This window comes from Gymnodraco acuticeps, unplaced genomic scaffold, assembly GCF_902827175.1.
Source record: "Gymnodraco acuticeps unplaced genomic scaffold, fGymAcu1.1, whole genome shotgun sequence".
NCBI lineage: Eukaryota > Metazoa > Chordata > Actinopteri > Perciformes > Bathydraconidae > Gymnodraco > Gymnodraco acuticeps.
Window position 1 is genome coordinate 592,520 of NW_022990990.1, and position 24,269 is coordinate 616,788.

Consider the following 24,269-nt stretch of genomic DNA (forward strand, 5'->3'; position numbering starts at 1 on the left):
CATTTTAATTTAGTGCTCCTAATGTTCCTCAACCTGGGGTCAAGGCAAGCCCCACAGGGGTCCCTAGAAGATTAACAAGAATTGAAAAGCCAAACGTAAATATGATTATTTATTTCCGTCCCTCTAGCCCCACCATGTGGTTGACAGTTTGTTTTTCAGTGAAAAGCCTCAACGACTATTGGATGGATTCCCTCCAGCACCATTATCAGGTAAAACTTAAAATGTGTTTAATTTGTAAAGTTTGGTTTGTGTTTAAAAATACATAGAAACATTGTCCCAGCTGTACTATGTGTGTTATTGATGAATCTTAACATTTAGCAATTAGCTTGGTACACTGATTGACAACTGGTCTTGATTTAATTATTTCAGATACAAAATATTAACAAATATGACAATGTACGAAGGAATAAGTACTCTTTGGTAGAACTGCTACAAACACTTGTCATATATGACCAAGACGGTCCCAGTAGTCAAGGCTTTCTTTTTGTACGGTCACACATGGATGGAGACTTGAGGTCTTTCCTAAATGTTGCTTTTGTTGTGCCTGTTTCAAAAGGGCAATTCTCCAGCCACCAAAACAAAGGAGTGGATTCCCCGCACCTCTTCTCCACTCTGTTGTGTTTTCAAGGAGCTGCAGGCCTATTGGAGGTGCCTTTGAAATGTCATCATGCATGTGTCAGGTGATGTGTTTCTTCATTTCTGCCATGAGTGCTCATAAAACCCAGTGAGCTGATGCTTATAGAGCACAGATTAATTATAAACACCATAAACATTGCCTCATTTCCTCTACAGAAGGTAGAAGGAATTACCCGGATAACACTGGATGCATCATTTAACAAAGAGTAGTTACAGTCTAAAAAGACCATCTATTTTTAGCATACTTGTGTTTTGTGAGAAAAAAACATTTGCTAGTTGAGACAATCAAACTGTAGAATTTTCCTGGTGTGCAACTAAATAGTGACTATGTTACATTTAAGGGTACCACTTTACAATAAGACTACCCTTATAAAGGGTTTACGAATAGTTTGCAATTAATTTATTAATTAGGTTGTGAACACTTTACAAGTAATTAATAAGCTTTTATAAGACATGAGATAAACAGGGCAACTGTGACCGGTTGCTTGCCAAATAGTGAGCCCACATTTATCTGTACTGCTAAGCCTTATATTGACTACTTAGTTTACTTCGTCTTCTTCATCAGCCAGCATCCTTGGTATCTGTTGCTCACTGAGTTGATTCTCGCTAAGTAGCCAATATAAGGCTTAGTCATCTTGCCAAATAGTGAGCCTGTGTTGATGTATGAAAACTATGTTAGAACTGGTTTATAAATGGTTCTTAATGATTAATAAAGTGTTTACAACCGAATTCATAACCTAATTATAAACCCTTTATGAATCCTTTATAAGGGTAGTCTTATTGTAAAGTGGTACCCATTTAAGTCTATTTCTTGGGTCAGGATTCCACTTTTTTATTGTAAAAATGTTAAACGGATTAATTTGTGTTTTGTGGTCTTTATATAAAAAAAAAAGTCAAATAAATCCACACATTTAAAATATGTTTTTATGTTATTGACTTCTACATAGACGTCACAAAAAATAATTGATTTTCACATACAATCCAAGAGCTCTAAACACTTGCTCCTACAGCTCATATTTTCATTTGTCGCTTTATCATTAAAGTCAATCATCAAGTTTTCACATTTCACAAAGACATTACAAAGGGATGTCTCCTCCACGCCGAGAGAGGGTGTGCATGGGCGGATATCAGGTCCTTTCCACTGCAATCACCTCTCACCTTGACCACAGCCTGGTGCAGCAGCGAGCAGCCAGATGTCTGGATGTTAATACCGTCGGAGGAATTCACAGAGCTGGTGACCATGCAGGTGGAACAAACGGCCGGAATAAACAAATAAATACGGTGGAGACAAGGGGGCTGTGGATGAAGATAACGGCGCGACGCGACACCCATCAACGTGATTTACAGTTTGGTCGGCATTGGTGGTGTTTATGGCACTTTAATTACCAGCCATAAAGAAGTGGGGTGGGGGGGTCTGGTGTTGCAGGAGATCGACAGTGAAGGCACTGATCGAGAAAGAAAGGGAGAGGAGTGTGTCGAAGAGAGAGAGGGGTAGATAAAGCCGAAGTCTGGATCATGAGCTCCGCACTGCCTTACGACTCGCTGTCAGCTCGACTGAGTCCCAGCAGACAAGCTTTGGACTGGGAACACCAGCAGCTGGCTGTGCGACGACTGTCTTCTCCACGGGGTTTCGACCTGCTCTCCCCACCTCCTCTACCTCGTCGACCTTCTGCAATCCCTGGCTACCTGCTGTCCACTTACCAAGAGCAGGAGGAGCAGCTCCACCAGCAGCAGCAGCGACTGTCCTTGTCTATGTGCTCGGACGGCTCGCTGGCGACCCCTGACCCTCAGCCTACGAGCACTGCTCCACCTTGCTGCCGCCCGGTGGGAGTCATGCACCTCCTGCGTCTGGGTCTCCTGGCCTTCAGCTGCCTCTTCTGGGCAGTTGGCTTGGCCATCTTCACCCTGGGTGTGTGGGCACAGATCTCACTGGCAGACTACATGCTACTGTCGGCCAATCACTACCCCAACGCCCCGCTCATCCTTCTGTTCACAGGGGCAGCCGTCACCACCTGGGGCTTCCTGGGCTGTCTAGGGGTGGCTGCAAACCTGCCCTGCGTGCTCAGGGCGTACGGGTTCTTTCAACTTACTGCACTGATAGCCGGTTTGGCAGCTGGACTCTCAGGTCTCTTCTATCGAGAAGACATTGCCGGAGGATTTCGCAGTGGCTTACATCGAGCGGTGGCCGGCTATACCAAGGATGAAGGCCGTGCCGATGCATTAGACAGCCTGCAGAGGGCCCTGAAGTGTTGTGGAGCTGAGGGTTGGCGTGACTGGCTCTCTTCAGATTGGGCCATCCAGCATATGACCTTTCTGCCCAACGAGAACGGCACCTTGGTGTCCCTGCCGGACAGCTGCTGCATGAGTCGCAAGGGCTGCAAGAATCGACCTCTATTGTTGGATGATGTTGAAGGAGTAGAAGCTGCAGGAATCCATCAACACGGCTGCTTCAGCAAAGTCTTCAGCCTGGTCAACGACAACGTCTTCCACATTGCCGCCACTGTGTTGGGATTGGCCTTCACCCAGATCGGAGGCATTGCCCTGGCTTGTCTACTGGCTAACAAAATGGCACCAAGGCAACACCGACGTGTTGTCGCACATTAATGGTCAATTACAAATAATTATGCAACTTAAACCAAGGATTGAACACATTGTAAATATGTATGATAGGGGATTTACAATGCCCTTAAAGAGTAAGAGTTGCAAAGTGTAGGAAGTTATTTCCGGCGCCCATGTTAACAGGATAACAAATCTTGTTCATTTTCTGCATAGATCATGTTGGGTGTCTTGAAAAATCAACTACAACTCCTTTTGGGCCTTTCAAAAAGGAACATCAAATTACAGAGCTTTGGGTTTTGTTTTAGTGGCATCGCTAACAGCAAGCTTAAGCCAAATGTGTAGAACTCTGATCATGATGTCTAGCTGCATTGGCTCTGGCATGCACTCAACGGAGTCTCCCACAAGCTGCTAGCCTTACCGCTGTGAGCAGTAAAAATAGCAATATTTGTAGTTTATGCTCACTATGAAATGTTTACATTCATACTTGTATTTTTTGGGGGAGTGGCTTTGGAGGGAGGCCTGAAGTGGCTTTTGCGATAGTTAAACAACTTTCAGAGCTTGTGCTGCTAGTTACTTTCATTGGAAAATGGCTATCAATACTGGGCTTGGTTTGTTCGGTTGAATGCTCCAAAATCTGCTCCAACACTCATAGTTGTAAGGATATTATTAAAAGAACATGGGAATGTAATGGTAAATAAAACATCAAGACACAGCATCTACTTACATTTTTCAACTCTTTTGCACTCAGTGTTTGCCTGATCAGCACAATTTAAAAAAGAGGTGAGAGTTGTGTCCATTTGATGCCTGCAAATGAGAAGTCTAACATCACAAATAGGGTTGGGAAATGAATAAGCTTAAGTTTTTTAATTTCAAAGCAGTACAACATGACTTTGCCCTCTGATTTGGTTCAGAAGTGTTCAAATATTGGCATGAATTATGCATTATTGTATAGAATGTAAAAATTAAGGGTTAAACTATTCTATTTTTAGGAGATCCTGGGATCTACTACATCTTGCCACCAAATGCACAGGAATGTTCACCAGCAGTTTTCCATCTCAGATCATTTAGGCTGTCTGTTTTAAACAGATATTTGTATCTGCGTCATTTACTGTTCCCATCACAAAAACTACAATGTGTAAAATGGTGCTTTATAAAATAGCTTAATAATATATTGCTGTCTGTAGTGTTTTGCACTGTCTATACATCTGACACGCTGTAATGGTGAGGTGCTTTTGTAAGATAACAACTGCTTCAAAATAATTCCCTGTAGATGTGCTTGTTTGCTTATTCAGAAATAACTCACGTTTTTTTATTCGGAAGCACAAAATAACTGTATTGTGAATAACATATAACATTAAATGCTCAACTACATTGGCATGACACAGATGTTGTGCAACCCACTAGCTTAGTAGCATGAAACTCATCTTTAATATTAAACTCAAGTTGAATGAAATACATTTATATATAAACCTTTATTAAGAAGCTCATGATAGCAGCCAGTTAGCCTTAGCATTACATAAAGCCTAGCTAGTTAATGCACTAGTTAAGTGACAGATACACTGAACACAAATATAAACGCAACACTTTTGTTTTTGCTCCCATTTTTCATGAGATGAACTCAAAGATCTAAAACATTTTCTATATACACAAAATAACCATTTCTCTCAAATATTGTTCACAAATCTGAAAAAATCTGTGATAGTGAGCACTTCTCCTTTGCCGAGATAATCCATCCCACCTCACAGGTGTGGCATATCAAGATGCTGATTAGACAGAATGATTATTGCGCAGGTGTGCCTTAGGCTGGCCACAATAAAAGGCCACTCTGAAACGTGCAGTTTTGCTTTATTGGGGGTTCTGCGGGGGTCCGAAAACCAGTCAGTATCTGGTGTGAGGGGTAGGGTTAGGGTTAGGGTAATGTTGTGAATCGAGTGGCCTGTGTTCGTCGTCCATAACATACGCCTGCCCATACCATAACCCCACCACCACCATGGGCCACTCAATTCACAACATTACCCTAACCCTAACCCTACCCCCTTTATTGTGGCCAGCCTAAGGCACACCTGTGCAATAATCATGCTGTCTAATCAGCATCTTGATATGCCACACCTGTGAGGTGGGATGGATTATCTCGGCAAAAGAGAAGTGCTCACTATCACAGATTTTTGCAGATTTGTGAACAATATTTGAGAGAAATGGTTATTTTGTGTATATAGAAAATGTTTTAGATCTTTGAGTTCATCTCATGAAAAATGGGAGCAAAAACGAAAGTGTTGCGTTTATATTTGTGTTCAGTGTATATAGGCCAAAAGGGGCTTTTAAGGGGTTGGGAGGTGGATTTTGTTATAATTAGACAGAGCCAGGCTAGCTGTTTCGACCAGTTTATAGTCTTTTAGCTACACTAAGCTAACTGTCTGTAGCTTCACATATAGCCATGGCTGCCATGTCTCACATTGGGGCCATTATTATCAGATCTCTCCTAGGACAGTTTTTGATTTCTCTTACATTGTAATGTATGACACACCTATTATTTGGTCAGTAGCTATAATGTATATTAATCACCAAGAGTGCAAACAAGCATGACTGAAACTATATGTCACCAATAAAAAAGAATCTTTACTATCACAGATATGATATCGATTTGACCAGGGGTGGGAATGTCAAGGTAAATGCCCTTGAACATAGTAAATATATAAATAGCAATGGTATTATGTAATGATACATTTATGTATGTCAATATGCAGACAACATATGGTATTAGTAAAGCCACATAAAAGTATGTAATGTCTAATAAACCTCTTGTGAATCACTGAAGAGCACTTTTTGGGTTTTAATGCACATTTGTTCCTCTTAAAAGTGCAAAATAAATGAAATCCCTCATTGTGACAGATGGCAGATTTGAACCGCCAATGGGCCTTTTAAAGACCTGAGTAAGGCTGTGCTGGGATTGTGCAAAGGTGGTAAATTCTCTGCGCTGGGAGTGGTCGATCCTCAATGAGACCTCTGGACGGGAAATTCTGAATTATGGCCAACTGAACGACATCTCATTTATACCACCTGAGACATGGGTGATTAGATCCGACCTTGAAGGGAGACAACAGATGCAGACGCACTGCTGAGCGTGACAAAACACAACAGCGTGACCTAACATTGATTTGTTTATGGGCCTAAAACCATCAACAATGCTACATAGCTACTGTAGATAATTATAATTCATCATAAAGATTACTTTAAAGCCAACATATATCCACTCTGGGTTGTGGCCTCCATATAATTACTTTTTCATGACCCTATTCTGGTATTGATTAGCCTACATTGTGTTCTAACAAGGCTTGTGGGTATATTCTGTCTGATTACACTGCCCTTGTTTAACCTAATTAGCCTGAGGTTCTCCACCAGCAGTGGCATCACATTATGTAGGAGATCTGAAATATGTTGGAACGACAACTTAAGTCAGGGAAACCACAAAGGGCGTTATGCTCCCAAGCCCTCTAAATAACATTTTGGGTTGGGTGCTTTAACATGCACTTGACTTGACTTAAATTCTACCAAAACAAATGATCACCAGAAGGGACAAAAAGTTGAACAGTGGTGCAAATGATTGTCACCATCAGATCTCCACAGCTCCAAGTATATCATAAAATTAGGAATATTAAGCGTCACATTGATGAATTCATAATGTTTTCTTGAATAGCCACCATTACAACCTTGAATTACATAAATACATACTATATATTATTTTAAAATATATTTAAACTCTCTACTACAACTGTACTAAAGCTAAGGGGTGTGTCATTAAAGCCTCATGAATCTGTATTCTTGGTTTTGCTGGTATCACTTTGAGGAAATCAAAAATCTAAACTGTAGCCTGGATAAATGTGCTATTGCTCGGGGATTTAGCTTGGATATATGTGATTTGCCCTTAAACTGTTGTAATTGTATTCCGTTACATGTTTTAAGGAGTGGCTTGGAAGAACGGTATCCAGACAGTATTGGGAAGAATGTAAACCAAACCTTTTTTTAATCTTTTTTTATATTATTGAACACAGAGTAAAGTATATACCTTTGTCTCTTCTCTCCGCCTCTTTAAGTGTGGCCTATCTGAATCCTCTCGGTGCTTTGCAGTTTGCACAGCAGCCTGTACTCTGCCCCACATTATATTTGGCAATTCTCTCCACCACTCGCTGGACCGTCGCTGAGTAAAAGCCACCGCGCTGCGCTTGGAAATGCATTTGTTTTTGCGCACAGAGACGTCTCCAAAATGGACTTAAAAACCGAACTCCTCAAGTCTATCTGGTACGCTTTCACATCGCTGGACGTCGAAAAATGCGGCAAAGTGTCCAAATCACAGTTAAAGGTAAGCAGGAATGTATGCAGGCAATTTAAGATCAGGAAACTGAGAGCGAGGTCCGTCCACTGGACACTAAAACTGACTTTAACTGTGATACTTTTTCCATTCAAATAACCTTTTGTGGCTGAAAACAAGCCAAAACTCAACCATATATCGTTGTATTTGCATCAAGTGAAATACTTACTTGTACTGGGTGAATAAACATTGTAATCTGAGAACAGTTTCAACATAAACGCCCTTCAAGCTCACATACGAGTTCAAATATTTGATAAAGCTTTTTTTCTAAATTGCACATAACCTGATCAAACTGAAGGAGAAGCATGTGCCCAGTTTCAAGTTCAAAGTCCAATCTTTCTCTGTGGCACAGAAACATAAACAGTGACATAATACCAGCACTGTCAGTGTATCAAATAATGTAAGAGATAAAACAGTATTGATCTTATTTAGCCATGTTTCCCCTCAGTGAGTTTGATTTTTTGTCTGTCATGTAGCTCCGTCCAGTCCCTACATGCCTGACAGATCCTCTGTAGAGAGAAGAATCCAGGGAAATAGCAGAAATCTGTCCTGACATGCTTTGAAACAGCTGTCTGGGGTTGTGTGTGTATGAAGAAATCTGCTGAGCACAGAAGAAAACATTGAGATGATGTGTTTATGTGACTAATCACCTGTATATGTGTGTGTTCTTCAGGTGCTGTCCCACAACCTGTACACAGTGCTGAACATCCCACACGACCCGGTGACTCTGGAGGAACACTTCCAGGATGATGACGATGGGCCGGTGTCTAATCACGGCTACATGCCCTACCTCAACAAATATATACTGGATAAGGTAGCAGTTATAAACAGAAATGTTTTATATGTTTTATTTTTTTCTGTGAATATATCTGTGCATTTATACATTTCCCGATATATATATATGTATATCAAATCAAATCAAGTTTTATTTATATAGCACATTTATAAACGATTTTTGGTCGAGCCAAAGTGCTGTACATATAATAAAAATAGCCTACAGTAGAGACACTTTACAGCAAATACAACAGCAAAGATTGTTCAGAATATCAGTATGAGAAAAACGACACCCTCTATCCTTAGACCCTCACATCGTACAAGGAAAAACTTCCAGAGAAACCCCACATTTTAAGGGGAAAAAATGTGAGAAACCTCAGGGAGAGCAACAGAGGAGGGATCCCTCTCCCAGGACGGACAGACGTGCAATAGATGCCGTGTGTAAATCAAAGAGATAATACATTTTACAGCATATAGACCGAATGTTAGGAAATGCATGTGTCTGTAATAAGAAGATGAATCCACGAGGATGTCAGCTACAATCCTGTGGAAGCCATCAGGGAAGCAGCATGACGAGACCCAAGGCAGGACCGCAGAGACAGGTTCAGCCATGACCCGAAGTCCACGACTTAATCCAGAACTCAGCATAGAGGATCCAAGACACAGGACTACAGCAAGAGGATCAGCCTCGACTCCGGATCCCGGCGTAGATATAGATACAAAACAAGAAAAAAGATTTGGCTGGGTTAATCGGAACAAGAGAATACACAGACAGAGACAGAGAGGGAAAAGGTCATTGGATAAAAGTTATTCTTGATAACCCTCTAGAAAGATCTCATGAACTTCCCCACTCAATCTATCAAGACCCGAGCAGTTCTATTAGAGATAGATAAGAAACAGAGATAGGGAGCACAACAACCTATCTCTTCGTCAGATGCACTCCCCCGCTTATCTAAGCGACTCTGTACCCCGTTACCCTCTACAAGGCCATAGACCAGCAGAGGGAAAATGGGGGGTGTGTAAGGGTAAGGGTTTTTAAGAATAAACCGCAAGGGTCTAAAGGGAAAAAATATGAAATATAAGGTACTATATTTTAAGTAATCCTATCTACTATTCCTATATTTGAATAATGTATAAACTATTTTAAAAATACTTTATGAAATCCTATGTTATGTTAGAAATATTAAAATAAAGAACTAAATGAATAAATAAATAAATAAATAAATAAATGAATAAATAAATGAATGAATAAATAAATAAATGAATAAATAGATAATTAAACAAAAGCCAAAGAGAAAAAGTGAGTTTTAAGTGTTGATTAAAAAAAAAACAGGGTCTGGGCCGACCTCACATGGAGGGGCAAAGTATTCCAGAGCCTAGGGCCAGCCGCTGCAAAAGCTCGATGCCCTCGGGTTTTAAGCCTGATCTTAGACTCTTAGGCACTATCAACAACAGCTGATCAGCCGACCTTAAGGCTCTGCCTGGGGTGTAGCGATGGAGGAGTTCGGCTATATAGGCAGGAGCCAGCCCATTTAGGGCTTTAAAAACAAATAAAAGGAGTTTAAAATATATTCTGAACCGAACTGGAAGCCAATGCAATGAAGCCAGAATTGGGGTGATATGGTATATATATATATATATATATATATATATATATATATATATATATTTTCCACCCTGTTCTCCCTCCCATCACCCCATCCCTATCCTCAGTTAAATAGTTAATAAATGGACAAAATTATCATAAATTACATTTAATTTAGCGAATGCAATTATATAAAGTGACTTACAATTAGGTCAATCAACCATGAAATCATCATAATAATCTAATCAAACAAATAAAGAACCTACATTGCCTCCATGTCTTGAGAAGTGCATGAATGAACCTGTTGTGCAAAATCCACTTGTATGTCTTTTAGTCATAACCATGTGTCCCCTCTGTGTTAAGATATTCGGAAAGTTTCAGGAACAAAGATTCTCTCTCTTTTTGTCCTGATCCATCTATATAGAAACCTGTCCGAAAATCAGCTTATTCGATTTTGGCCACTTTGTGATGTCACAATGTTTTTTTGGGTTGTTAGCCAATAACCAACCAAGGTAACACCTGCCCACCTTATCACCTGAATCTCCTGCTAGAGCACCATTATGTTTTTTTAAACGGAGGGGGCGTTCGAGTTGGGCATTTATTTTTCATTTAAAGCTACAGACACAGAATCAGCACTTTTAAAACAGAGCTGAAGCAGAGGGGTTTATGGCATGCTGCAATGCATATTTGGTATTTCAAGCCAAACACTTCAGAGACATGTTTTGTATATATCTGAGACCTAATAGATTGTTGAAGAAGAGTCAATTAGGGGACCTTTAAAGGTCCACATTTCCTCAAAAAATGTTATATGCCGTATCTTTTCCATTGACATTGTGATGCATTTTCTTCAATCCACATTAGCATTCTTGGTCCACAGTTTTCCAATTAAGAGCAGTTAAACAAGTCTCTTTTCTGTGTTTTCAGGTCAAAGAGGGGATGTTTGACAAGGAGAAGTTTGACGACCTGTGCTGGATGATGACCATGAAGAAGAACTTCAGAGGGTTACCACAGGGGGCGATGCTATCGGAAAGAGACTGTTTCAAGCTCTTCTGTTTATTCAGCCTGTTGTCTGAAGACCGCTACCCACTGGTGATGATACCTGAGGAGGTAAAGCTGTTGACGATGAAACAGGAATGTGTGGTAGGAGACAACAGCAAGTGTGACTCAAGTCTATCATAATTATATTTTAGAGTATAAAATGCATTTTGGCATTGTACAGCAAAAGAAAATAAATAAATAAAGTGCAGGAATTCCTTCCTTAACATTCATAAGGCAAATCAAGTTTCGCAAGGTAACATATCGCAACAAGGCAACATATCGCAACAAGGCAACATATCGCAACAAGGCAACATATCGCAAGGCAACATATCGCAAGGCAACATATCGCAAGAGAACATATCGCAAGGTAACATATCGCAAGGTAACATATCGCAAGGCAACATATCGCAAGGTAACATATCGTAAGACAACATATCGCAAGGCAACATATCGCAAGGTAACATATCGCAAGGTAACATATCGCAACAAGGCAACATATCGCAAGGTAACATATCGCAACAAGGTAACATATCGCAACAAGGTAACATATCGCAAGGTAACATATCGCAAGGCAACATATCGCAAGGTAACATATCACAAGGCAACATATCGCAAGGTAACATATCGCAAGGCAACATATCGCAAGACAACATATCGCAAGGTAACATATCGCAACAAGGCAACATATCGCAAGGTAACATATCGCAAGGCAACATATCGCAAGACAACATATTGAAAGGCAACATATCGCAAGGCAACATATCGAAAGGCAACATATCGCAAGGCAACATATCGAAAGGCAACATATCGCAACAAGGCAACATATCGCAAGGTAACATATCGCAAGGCAACATATCGAAAGGCAACATATCGCAAGGCAACATATCGCAAAGCAACATATCGCAAGGTAACATATCGCAAGGCAACATATCGAAAGGCAACATATCGCAAGGCAACATATCGCAAGGCAACATATCGCAAGGCAACAACAATGGCTTTAAGGGAGTCTCTAATGTGATCTCCTAACTACTAGAAGTATTATGTTCCATATAAACCCTGCTGGTGGTCTAACAAAGTCGGAATGATTCACATTTTTTCACAGTAGAAAAAAGCAAGTGCAAGTTAGAAAGTTAATGAGTCTCTTCCTTCCGCCGCTTCCTCCATTAAGCTTTTGGTTTCCTGTCGACAGAGACAAAAATAAACTGCTTTTGTCTTATCAGCTCAGTAGCTTTCCTCTGTAAAAGTACATTTAGTAACAGAAATACATCGGTACGATATGTACAGGGGCGTATTATGGATAGTGTAGGTAAAGAAGTATACACATGATAATTAAGAGCCCGGGTAAGGGGTGTAGGATTTTGAGGAGAAAAATGAATTTCCAAGAATTCAGTCAAAACTTGGATATTCTCTGAGATTAAAATGGTAAAGTTAGAATATACTCGGATTATAGGTCATACATGTGTGAGAAAAAACTCTGAGATTAAAATCACACATTTGAGAAAAATAAATGTTTTCAGTCGACATCGCTTCACTTTGCAAGTTTGGACCAGCCTCAACACACCAAACGATTTCATTCTAATATTTGAATGCTTTTAGGTGGAGTATCTCCTCAAGAAAATCTCCACAGCTATGAGCCAGGAGTGGGACGGGAAGCCACTGGAGGACTTAATATCCCAGGATGCCCCGGTGCAGGAGAGTGACATGTCTGTATGGACCTTCCTGGAGCACATGGCTGCTGGCCGGCTGCTGAGGGTCACCAGCGCCGAGGCCTTCAGTCTGGCTCTGAACGAGGTCTTTCTTGAGATGTATCACAATGTTCTCAAAAGGGTGAGTATTTTCCTCCTTTTTCTGTTTGTCATCGAGCTCGTCAGTTTTGTGTTTCTAAAACTCCTTTGTTTTCCAGGGTTATATGTGGAAAAAGGGCCATGTACGCAGGAACTGGACTGAGCGCTGGTTTGTGCTGAAGCCCTCCTCCATGGCTTACTACGTCAGCGAGGCATTAAAAGACAAGAGAGGGGAGATCCAGCTGGATAAGAGCTGTGTCATAGAGGTGGGTGAGGAAATGTAGCGTAAACACTGCACGTTTCATTATGCAGTATCTTTGGATGTGTTCAGGCAAAGTCCTGAAATCCTTTAACCCTCAATCTGTCTCAGACTATTGCAGACAGGGAGGGGAAGCGCTGTTTGTTCTGTGTGAAGACTCACACTAAAACCTTTGAGATGAGCGCGTCCGACCAGAGACAGAAGGTGGAGTGGACTCAAGGTGTGTTGGTGTGTATATAAGTGTTAGCAAACAGTCAGTCATTACATTTTGACTGCAGTGATTCATTGTGTGTGTGATCACTGGGGGCTCTAATTTATTCACTGGCTTTTTAAAGAACATTTTAGAGGAATAGTTTGGCATTTTGGGTGGTTAGATGAAAAGATTGATAACATTCCTATCCAGCTGCTGTCTGAACTGTGCAGACCGTTGTGTCCATGTTCTCATCTAACTGCAAGAAAGCGATTGTTTTCCCATATGTCACAGTTTTCTTTTATTATAATTATTTATTTTAAGTGCTCACTGTGTTATGTGTTGGATCTATTGTCAAAGTTTAATTTGTGCATAGAAACAATGCAATACAATACAATATAAATAAAAGACAGAATAAAATAAAAATACTTAATTAAAAGATGTACAGGAAAGTTAAATATAAAATAAATTAAAAAAATTAAATATATACAAATAATATTTAAAAGTGTACCATGCATCTTTATTAAAATAATGGGGGTCTTTTCTTTTTTCCCTTCCCTTTCTCCAGCTCTTCAGACAGCCCTCCGTCTCCAGGGCGAGGCGAAGGCCTCTCTTCACTTCGTGCTGAAGCTGAAGCGGCGGGTCCAGAGGGAACACAGCCACCGGGAGCGCAGCCGGAGCGCCCGGAGCAGCGGCAGCAGCCTGAGCAGCCTATCAGACGACTCCAACATCCAGGAGATGGAGAAGATGGAGAAAGACAAAGACAGACAGGATTTAGAAATAGAAAGTATCATACAGGTGAGAATGGAGGAAAAAGTAGAAGTACCAGAATGTACTCTGTTACAAGTAAAAGTCCTCTATTCAAAATGTTACCCATGTAAAAGTACAAAAGTATTAGCATCTGAATATAACTAAAGTACCAAACACATTTTTTTTATGCAGATTGGCGGATTTTAGAAAAATACATATTACATGTTTTGATTATAATTATTGATGCATTAATGTGTATATCAAGCTGGTAAAAGTGCAGCTAGTTTTAATTATTTAATTCATTTCAGGGTAGCATGCAAATGTAATCCAAATTAAAGTCTTATTTAAGTGTTGATTATGTTGTTTAACATTAATCCGAAATTGCAAAGCAACTAAAGGTGTAAAATAAATGTTGTGTAGTAAAAGTACACAATTCACCTCTGAATTGTAGTGGGGTAGAAGTTCAAAGTAGCAAATACTCAAGTAGCTCAGAATTGTACTTTCATATAGTACTTTAATATATATACTTAGTTACTTTACACAACTGGGGGACGATAACTCATAGCTTTGTTTGAACCTTTAACTTTATCTGTGTCTTGCAGCATGCGCGTGAATTAGAAACCAAACGAAGGGAGGCCGAGGAAAAAGAGAGGAGGAAACAGAAGGAGGTACAGATGGAGCTGGAGAGACAGCTGAAGGAGGCCGAGTCGGTGAGAGAAAGTTTTCCAGATGTCAACGTTTATTTATGATTCGCTGAATTCAGAGTTCTGAAAAGAGCACCAAAACATTGGCGGTGTAAATGTCAGGCTTTACCTTCAGCGAGTTTATGTGGTGAGATTCATGGAAAAGGTGAATCAGGAAAAGGTCAGCTATTTCCGCTCAGTGTGTGTGTGTGTGTGTGTGTGTGTGTGTGTGTGTGTGTGTGTGTGTGTGTGTGTGTGTGTGTGTGTGTGTGTGTGTGTGTGTGTGTGTGTGTGTGTGTGTGTGTGTGTGTGTGTGTGTGTGTGTGTGTGTGTGTGTGTGTGTGTGTGTGTGTGTGTGTGTGTGTGTGTGTGTGTGTGTGTGTGTGTGTGTGTGTGTGTGTGTGTGTGTGTGTGTGTGTGTGTGTGTGTGTGTGTGTGTGTCCTAGCTGAGAGAAAGCATGCAGGCAGAGATGCAGGAGAAGGAAAAGGAGGCTGAGCAACAGAAGAAGAGGATTCAGGAGTTGGAGCTGATTCAGCAGAAACTGGAGTCTGCTCTCAACATGGAGATCCACGCCCGGCTGGAGGAGGAGAGGGCCAGACAGGAACTGGAGAGGTGATAAACAAACACCAACTGTATTCCTATTATAGCCTTCTCTAAACCAGATGTTTTCAAAGTCCCACACTGCATTTTCACACAGGGCAAAGTAGGAACCAATAAAGGAGAGTGTCACATAAGCACCATGTTGATTAGACATTATCAACCTTTCTAATGCAACTAAATATGTAAGTTCAACATGAAGACATACTGTTAAAAGTTCTTATTATTTGTAATTCTTCTCTTAAGTTGAATGACTTCTTCCCATAAAGCTTTGGGGATTATAAACAGGAAGTATAATGCTGCCGAGGAATAAAGTAGCAGTGTTAAAACACATCCTATATTTGTTTTCATTCAGTATTCAAGGTACGCCGAATGAGCTATTAGTAGTCCTTGAATGCGAAGGGTCCATGGATTTAGTGGCAAATATTTCTGGATTACTTTAATCCTAAAGTTTACGGGAAAACGTAAGAATGTAAAAAGTCTCAGGCAGGTTCTGTAGGTATGAGGGGCCACTGTTTTCTATGCTTTCTGGCTGCATTTAAGGATATTTCTTTGCAACTGGATAATGATATCCCCATAAGATAGAAGTCTCACTGAAACTTAAAAACATGCGTATGACTCAGTCTTAAAACCTATATCCTTACCAGCCAAACTTATCAGACTTGAGAGGTTACTTGATTTCAGTTGGGTTCTTCTCTTTTCCAGGGTGCTGCGGGAAGAAGACGCAAAGAAGAAGCAGTTCCAGCTCCTGCAGGAGCAGCAGAAGGCCTTGAAGTGCCTCAGCCCCATACAGGAGGCCTCAGACGGCAGTCCGGACGAGGACACCCCCTCAGCTCTGCACTCCGCCTCTCAGGAGCTCCAGGATCTGCAGGCTTCTCGCCAGAGGAGCCACCAGCGCCTGGAGGTAAGAAAGAGTGGGAGCTCAATGTGCAGCATGTTTAAAACTATAAAAAAGCATGCACTATAAACTACTTTTTGTGATTTTCCTATTCCAGGAGGTACAAGAGAAGCTGAGATATGCCAGTCAATATGTAAAACACTGGAACGTCCAGCTGAACCGCCTCATGACACCCATCAGTCCCGGAGGTAAAACACCAACCTTGATTGAAACTGTTATCACATTTATGAGATTTTCAAACTCACCGAAAGGGCGCTTGAAATATATCCTACTTTTGACCTAAATAACCAATTTGTCTGTGAACAAGATCAAACTTTGTCATGAAAATGTTTTTTGTTTTTGTTTTGTAGGACGTACGGATAATCGCAATTTATCAAAAAGCATGTGTCCAAAAAAGGAAGGAGCATTGGCCAGTAATGAGTTCATCTCTAAATACAAGATGAGGGCCGATCAGAATAGAAAGATGCCAGAAGGCAGCGAGATGCTGGAGGAGCAGCTGGAGGCCGCCCACCTGTCAGATTAAACATCTGGATTAGACCGAGAGTGGAGACTGGAAGGAGAAAAGCTATTTATAATACAAGAAAATAATCTGCATAAGCATTGTATTATTACATTAATTTTATTATATTAAATGCACACTAAAATGGAGAACAATAATGACACAACATGTGATGATACAGGATTTAATACAACACAATTGACTCACTTGAGAAATACGGTTTTGTACAATAAAGTTTTGATGAAAAAAAACCATTTTGTTAACTCTTTCATTTTGATGGGAAACACATTTTAATTCATACAATCGCTCTAAGATATCTTTATTAAAATTAAACTGCCCGAAAATAATTTTAATTCAATAAAAGTCTCTGTTTCTGTATATTTTAGATTTTTGAACGCAGATTGAAAAGGTTTTACCTTGTTGGTTGTCTGAATGCTGTAGCCTATATTAACTTGGTCTTTATTTTTAAACACATCTTTATTTTCAGTCAAGTCCAGCAAAGGGCTAAACAGTGGAATTATAGCAGGATGCTCTTATCATCAGAGAGTAGATTATCACACATATGTTGGTATTGGTGTGTATGTGTATTATAAATGTATCATATAGTTCACCTTTTTTCTCACAAAGATATTTATTGAGGGGAAGATAATAGAAAGTCAGTGTAAATGTTTTTAGAATATAAAGTCGTGACATATTATGACCTGAAGGTGTCGCTGTATGATGAAAGAACATAGAGATGAACCGGAAGAAGAACAAATCAACCTTGTGACGTCAATTAACATGGCGGCCCTCAGGACTGTCTCATGTTGACTGTTAGGAATACACTTAATAGTTCTTGCTAAATAAATTATAGATTTCCAGACAGAGTATGGGTCTTTCTTAACCTGTGAGGACATAATCAGGTGACGCCATGCTGGCTTCAGTGGGTGTCCGGCTGTCAGCAGCCTCCAGATGGAAGGTCAGTCTAGTGTCTGTGAGCAGGAGACTCTGCACCAAACACCCCGAAACCCCGGGTTCTCTCCCGGACAGCGAGCCACCGCAGCAGCGGAGACCCAAGAAGGACCCCGCCGAGTGCTCCGTGCTCCTCTTCCCCGGCCAGGGCAGCCAGTTTGTGGGCATGGGTAGAGGACTCCTGCAGTACCCTAACGTTAAGGAAATGTTCACGGTGGCCCAGAAGATCCTCGGGTACGACCTGCTGTCTCTGTGCCTGCAGGGCCCCGAGGAGGAGCTGCAGAGGACGGTGCACTGTCAGCCCGCCGTGTTCGTCACCTCCCTGGCTGCGGTGGAGAGGCTCAACCACGAGAACCCCAAGGTGCCTGTCCGATTAGTCGAGTAACATAAAATCCATTGACCAGCAGTTTAAGCAGAAATACTACCGAGTAAAATATAAATATATACAATATAAGTAGGAATGTATGCAGAATGCCCCATTTTAAAACCATATGTAATATATAACAGGATTATAATAATAATAATAATTATTATTATTATTATTATTATTATTATTATAATATTATTATAATAGTGCTAATCACTTTAATGCTGCAGCTTGTAAAAGTGGGCATTTCTTATCATACCACTAAAATGTGTATTCTTTGAAATGTTCTGAAAAAGTAATCTTATAGGGTGCACAATAAATTATTAGAGTAAAGGTATACAGTATCATAAAATATAATTAACGCAGTGGAGATAATGGTCAACTCAATATGTTGTTGAGTAATTTAATTTATAATAATACATATTATTTAATTGTTTTATGTAACTTCTGACACTTTTGTCCACAGGCCATTGAGATGTGTGTCGCTGCTGCAGGTTTTAGTGTTGGAGAATTTGCTGCTCTGGTTTTTTCTGGAGCCATGAACTTTGCAGAAGGTAAGTTTGTTTCCTAACTTAGACACGACAAATACTATGTTGCTCAGTTAAAAAATGAATATGTTTTATATGAACCTCTCTGTGTCCTATAGCTCTGTATGTGGTGAAGGTTCGTGCAGAGGCCATGCAGAGAGCATCAGAGCTGGTTCCCAGTGGGATGCTGTCCGTTGTTGGTAAACCTCAGGCTCAGTATAAACACGCCTGTCTGCAGGCTAAAGAGCACTGCATGAGCCTGGGGATCGAGGAGCCCGTCTGCTCTGTGGCCAACTACCTGTTCCCTGATGGCAGGGTCATTGCAGGGCACCAGCAGGTATGGAGCATTATGGCAGCCATCCAAAATATAGCTATTAATTAACAGATGAGACAACTTTTACCACAAATCCTTGTTGTTTTATCTAAAGTACAGTTATATTGATTTGTCTAAAAGTGTGATTAGATGAGCTTACAATTTACAGGCTCTGAATCTATTTCATCATAACTGTATTCTCTCCTCAGGCTCTGGATTTCCTGCAGCAAAACTCTCGACGTCTCCAGTTCACGAGGACCAAACCCCTCCTGGTCAGCGGGGCCTTCCACACGAAGCTGATGGAGTCGGCTACTGAACCGCTCAGAGAGGTGCTCAGACAGGTGGAGGTCAGTCACAGGTTTTATTAAGCCACATCTTAATCATGTTATATAAACATGTACTTGAAGTTCATGTTGCCTAGTTTTTTCATAGTGAAACCGTATTCAAAGCGTTTGGTCAAAAAATATATTGTGGCACCCATGATCCACCCTCAAGTCACCCACTTATAGAAGAGCTGCTCCATAATTACAAATCTTGTATAGTTTTAAATGAAAACTTCATCAACATAAACCATTTACAAAATGTAAAAAATAAATGTATTAAAATTTCTTGTGTGGTGGTTCCCAATTTCCCATTAAAAGGAAAAAAACACGACTACTGCGACAATTAACCGATTAATGAATCAGTCTATCAACAAAATATAAATCTGGACTTGATTTTAATAATCCAATGTTAATATTAGTCATTATTCATGCTAAAGTGCAAAATATGTGTTTGTTTTCCGCAATCAAGTAACCTCTCATGTCTGATAAGTTTGGCTGGTAAGGATATAGGTTTTAAGACTGAGTCATACGCATGTTTTTAAGTTTCAGTGAGACTTCTATCTTATGGGGATATCATTATCCAGTTGCAAAGAAAGGAAACTAAATACATATTTTCTCCTTTTTATGACATTTTATGGACAAAAGGTTTATCTGTTAATTCAAACTTTAACAAACCTACATCATTCACCTACCATTTGTATTGTGGAAAATAAAAAATGACGTCCTCTGCCCCTCAATATGAATTATTTTCATCATTCCATGTCACGTGATCATTTGTAACCTCATCATTAGCCAATTTGTTCGCCGACACTCTTAATTTAGTAGCTCACCTTTTCATCCAACATCTATATTTCTCTCCCGTTCAGGTCCGTCGTCCCGACATCAACGTGTACTCTAACGTGGACGGAAAGCGCTACATGAACGAGAAACACGTGCGCCGGCAGCTGGTGACGCAGCTGGTGTCGCCGGTGAAGTGGGAGCAAACGCTGCACGAGATCTACGAGAGGACGCACGGAAAGAAGTTCCCTTACACCTACGAGGTCGGCCCGGGAAATCAGCTCGGTGCCACTCTACAGAGGTGTAACATGAAGGCCTTCAAAACGTATGAACATGTGGACGTGGCCATTCATGAAGAAGACTAAATATGAAGAGGTGTGGAGGTCAAAAAATGTGTGTGTGTGGACACCAACAGAAATACCTGTAAGCTCCTGTGGTTGCTTCGTATGGTCTTGTAAGTGTATTATCATTGTGTAATTAAATCTTTTTTATTATTGAAATTGCAAAATGTCATCATTTAGAAGTTTATTTGCATCACATGAAAAAGCATGTTCAAATCTGACACAGAAAGTCCAGCTCCCTTCATTTTATATTAAGCCGGGCTACTTATAATTTGTAAAAAATGTGGCCTCTTAAACCCGTAAGAACAAATCTGGATAAAGACTGCAGGCCAGCAACAGTACATTCATGGGTCAAATATTAGTTTTTACATTAATACATCTGTGAAACATGTCACTGCTACAATACGCTGGCCATCTCTTCGGGCAACACTGTAAAACCAATTCAAACTATTTTGACACAACTAATTTAACTCTTTTTTCTACTCCTGTTTCTGGTCATATCATTTTAAATGCAATCAAAATAGTATACAACAAAAAGAGAATTCAAAGTAAACAGCAGAAACAAATCAGTAAGTAATAATAGTGATTCATTTGCAAACTTTTTTTGTCAAAGATATAATGGCCCAAAAGACCTGCTTATGGCCCTTTTTTATGCTTTTTATTCCTTCCACATTGCAGTGAAAATGGCAACTGCAGCCACCAGCGCCACCGTCCCCAGTGCTCCTCTGGTCCAGCCAGCGCAGGCTACTGGTTTTAAATTGGACACCTGTGAAAAGAAAGAAAATTAAATGATACTATTGTTTGGATAATTTGGCCCCAAGTTTCAAATAGCATTGCGATAAGACATTTTGAATGTGAAGGGAAAAATGTGCATGCATATAAATTATGTTTTGTACAGGGTTAGTTCAGAGTTTGGTCAATATTGGACATTTTTTATATTTTATACCTTAATATTGCTTAAATTGTAGTCGTGAAACCCCATACAAACCCTGATTTTGTGCAATTAGAAAAGGTCACTTGAGACAGATAAAATACGACAGAATACGTTTTACCCAGGCGTCCGCTCTGAAGATCCCCTGCCCAGGCGCAGTGCTCTCTATCCAGGCCTTCACCCCTGCAGACAGGCCCTGGAAGCCCCACAACTGCCTGTGGATATCCCTGGAAGAGAAAAACACCAATGTTTTATCAGCCAGTCACTTAACTGTTGAGGTGGAGTAGATGTTCTTTGTAACAGATGTTATACCGGTATATGGTCCTGGTCAGGGCCTGCGCAGGTCTCAGCATGTGGAGAGGAGGGGGGAGCCAGGGGGTCCGTCTGCCGGCCCATTCCTGGTCCATCTGGTCTCCAATCGCAGCCAACTGGCTCCCAAAGGCCCGCGCAGCCCTGTCATTTATCCTGCAGGGTAACCACAATCACTCTGATTCAGTTATGTTCACAATGTTACCGTTCTCACACACACTTTGAGGAAAAAGTAGTAGCATGTACCACATTTTGGGGGATTTTTTCATATAAATTAGATGTTAAAACAAAACCCAATTACTTTAAAGTTGCTGCCAGTAAAGGAGAAGCTTTATTTTCTTTATATAATGCTGAGCTTGTGAATATCACCAAGGGATCAATATCTGATTTTGTAAACTTGGTTCATTATATATTATTCCTATTATTTATTGTATAATCTTAAAAGTAGCTAGATGTATCAAATAAAAGTAGTCAGTACAATATTTGGCTCTTTATTAGAGTGTAGTATACATATACTACAAGTAAGTATATGAGTATAAAATAGAAGAAAATGTAAATACTCGAGTTAAATACAAGTACTCCCAAATCAAACTTAGGCACAGTACTTAAATAAATGTAATTGTTGACCATCAACCACTGTTTTTAATACAGTTTATTTTTGGTACAATTGATCCCACTTGACGTCTGTCTGAGCATTATTGTTGTTGTTGTTTTTCTCACTAATTTGGGGAATGGTCTAATACCTGAGGTTCACGTCTAGCAGGACGTCAGTGTCCCCTTCCCCAAGTCCAGCCTGCAGGGACACCACGCGCCTTGGCTGTCTAGTTTGCTCCACCATCTTGTTTTCTGCAAAGAGAAACCGGTTTTATTCAAATGATTCATATCAGCATATGTAAGAAAGGGTTCCTAGAGCTTCATCAGCCATGCAGATGAGGTAATGGCTCCATGGTGAAAAAAAGTGTTTTGCTGCTCGACTCCCAACGTTCATAAACAGGCTGTGTAAATACTGGCTCATGTGACCCGGATAGGTGGTGGATGTGTTATCGGAGACAAAACCAGGTAGACAAAACAGGCTCTTCCAGATCTGAAGAGATGACCTCATCTGCTGGCTGGTTGTAGCCTACATCAACACAAGTGTGAATATTTAGATCTAGTTTATGCAAGAATCTGTGTAACTAATCTAGCTTTATTACTGGTTTTATGACTTGTTATTTCCCCCAAAAGATCAGGTGTGTTCCCTGTCCTCAGAGCACTTCCTGTTCCCACCTGCACTCATGTGCCTTCAATGCAAATGAGGCATTTACATAACTCAAATCAACCAAACTGCCTTACCAAGAAGAAATACAAAATGTCTTGGTTTTAGATTTTACAGTAGTTTTCTTATTACCTAAGAAAAAAAAAATCCCTGTGCGGAAATATGCACTTATCTTTACAGATAATTTGACGACAATAATACCATAAAAAATATAGTCCTGAGCTATGATTTTATATAGGAACCTATAATTATATAATCATAGCTTTAGATCTAAAATAAAATACCCAGACGACAATTTGGAGTTTTAATTGTGTAAAAGCCTATACTCATTTGCCATATTGTCATAACAAAGAGATGAAGTCATCCTTCTTACCCAAAGCAAACAAAGGTCGTTTTGAAGATCACACACATTAAATACACATTAATCCCACAGATATAAAATCATTTGAAATGACTTACTACATTTACAAATTAACTAGGGTATTGTATGATGTTGGATTAGTGTCATTATATATTAAACGGATATAAACGCTCCAGACAGAAGGCCTACAACAGGTGAAGGCACAATAACAAATACAAAATAAACTAAAACCTACCTTGTGTGTAGATTAAAGTAGACGCCGCCCTGTAATACATATAAAGACATAATAGTTTAAATGTTAGGTAGGTAATGAAATGAATACATATTCGTAAAGTGTTTTTCCTGTACTTACAGCAGCGTCCTTTAATCTTGTTGCTCTCAGGTAACTGCCACAATGTGACTAACCACGCCTTTACCTGCTGCTGCAAACACTGACCGCCAGGGGGCGACAGATCAGCAACACGTCATTGTAAAACAGACAGATCATACAGTATAAACAAGTGGAAAACAGTTGTATGTGAATCCACATAAATACGTTCTAGGTTCATAGTTGACATACAATTTAAAAGAATATTCTTTCCACACACATGTTACGATTAAATCAGTCATGTAAGGTCTAAAATATGCAAATATTCAATATAATTCACTGTCAGCCAAATAAAACTGTACATGTACTCAACTCTATGTATTCTTTTAGCAAATAAAACCACATTTGTACTAAAAAAATATATCATGATGATGTCCATACAATATTTAAGTTGTTATATTTTATAATAGTTGCTTATGGTGCATGTTCCAATGAAATAAAAACAAGGGGGATACAGAATGACATCCAAAATATCTCTACCTTCTACTTTTCAAGCAACATTTAAAATGCAACACAGACCTCGAATATTTCTGCTATATAAAAATTTAAAACATGTGCAGTATTGCATATCACTTCGTAAAGCACATTGCATTGCACTGGTGTATAGAATGTGCTGTACAGATGCCTTGCCTTAAAATATTGATGGTATTTTGAACGCTGTGTACCAAAAACCCATAAACACAGTAAGTAACATACATGTCACCCTTGTACAACATCTTAGTGATTAATTTGGACGGTATGTAATATATTTACAGAATGTATTCACATTGATCTTCGGTAAACATCAGGCTGTTTAATGCATTTCATACACTGCCCCCTGCTGGTACA

General features: G+C 40.0%; 4 protein-coding genes across 5 annotated transcripts; 3 read left to right on the forward strand and 1 right to left on the reverse strand.

Moving 5' to 3' along the window:
• Positions 1-2,151: 2,151 nt before the first annotated feature.
• LOC117559141 (tetraspanin-7-like) lies at positions 2,152-3,240 on the forward strand. The gene has a single exon (XM_034235812.1). The coding sequence runs from the start codon at positions 2,152-2,154 to the stop codon at positions 3,238-3,240; it is 1,089 nt and encodes a 362-aa protein (XP_034091703.1).
• A 3,816-nt stretch (positions 3,241-7,056) lies between these two features.
• def6c (DEF6 guanine nucleotide exchange factor c) lies at positions 7,057-16,870 on the forward strand. The gene is made up of 12 exons (XM_034235793.1): positions 7,057-7,552; positions 8,235-8,375; positions 10,845-11,027; positions 12,555-12,785; positions 12,862-13,008; positions 13,113-13,221; positions 13,760-13,989; positions 14,544-14,651; positions 15,071-15,237; positions 15,928-16,126; positions 16,218-16,308; positions 16,471-16,870. Exons 1-12 carry the CDS (start codon positions 7,457-7,459, stop codon positions 16,641-16,643), a joined length of 1,875 nt encoding a protein of 624 aa, XP_034091684.1. The 5' UTR covers positions 7,057-7,456; the 3' UTR covers positions 16,644-16,870.
• Positions 16,871-17,371: 501 nt separating this feature from the next.
• On the forward strand, positions 17,372-20,377 carry mcat (malonyl CoA:ACP acyltransferase (mitochondrial)). Its single transcript, XM_034235789.1, has 5 exons — positions 17,372-17,931; positions 18,404-18,491; positions 18,584-18,801; positions 18,987-19,124; positions 19,967-20,377. The coding sequence occupies exons 1-5, from the start codon at positions 17,530-17,532 to the stop codon at positions 20,240-20,242; spliced, it is 1,122 nt and encodes a 373-aa protein (XP_034091680.1). The 5' UTR covers positions 17,372-17,529; the 3' UTR covers positions 20,243-20,377.
• A 10-nt stretch (positions 20,378-20,387) lies between these two features.
• Positions 20,388-23,532, reverse strand: bik (BCL2 interacting killer). Of its 2 annotated transcripts, none has more exons than XM_034235791.1 (6): positions 23,427-23,532; positions 23,310-23,338; positions 22,202-22,304; positions 21,462-21,614; positions 21,271-21,376; positions 20,388-20,984 (listed from the first exon to the last, which is right to left on the reverse strand). In XM_034235791.1, exons 3-6 carry the CDS (start codon positions 22,294-22,296, stop codon positions 20,877-20,879), a joined length of 462 nt encoding a protein of 153 aa, XP_034091682.1. In that variant the 5' UTR covers positions 22,297-22,304; positions 23,310-23,338; positions 23,427-23,532; the 3' UTR covers positions 20,388-20,876. The 2 variants fall into 2 exon arrangements, with proteins under 2 accessions (XP_034091682.1, XP_034091681.1); XM_034235790.1 differs by having other exon boundaries at positions 21,264-21,376.
• Positions 23,533-24,269: the final 737 nt, after the last annotated feature.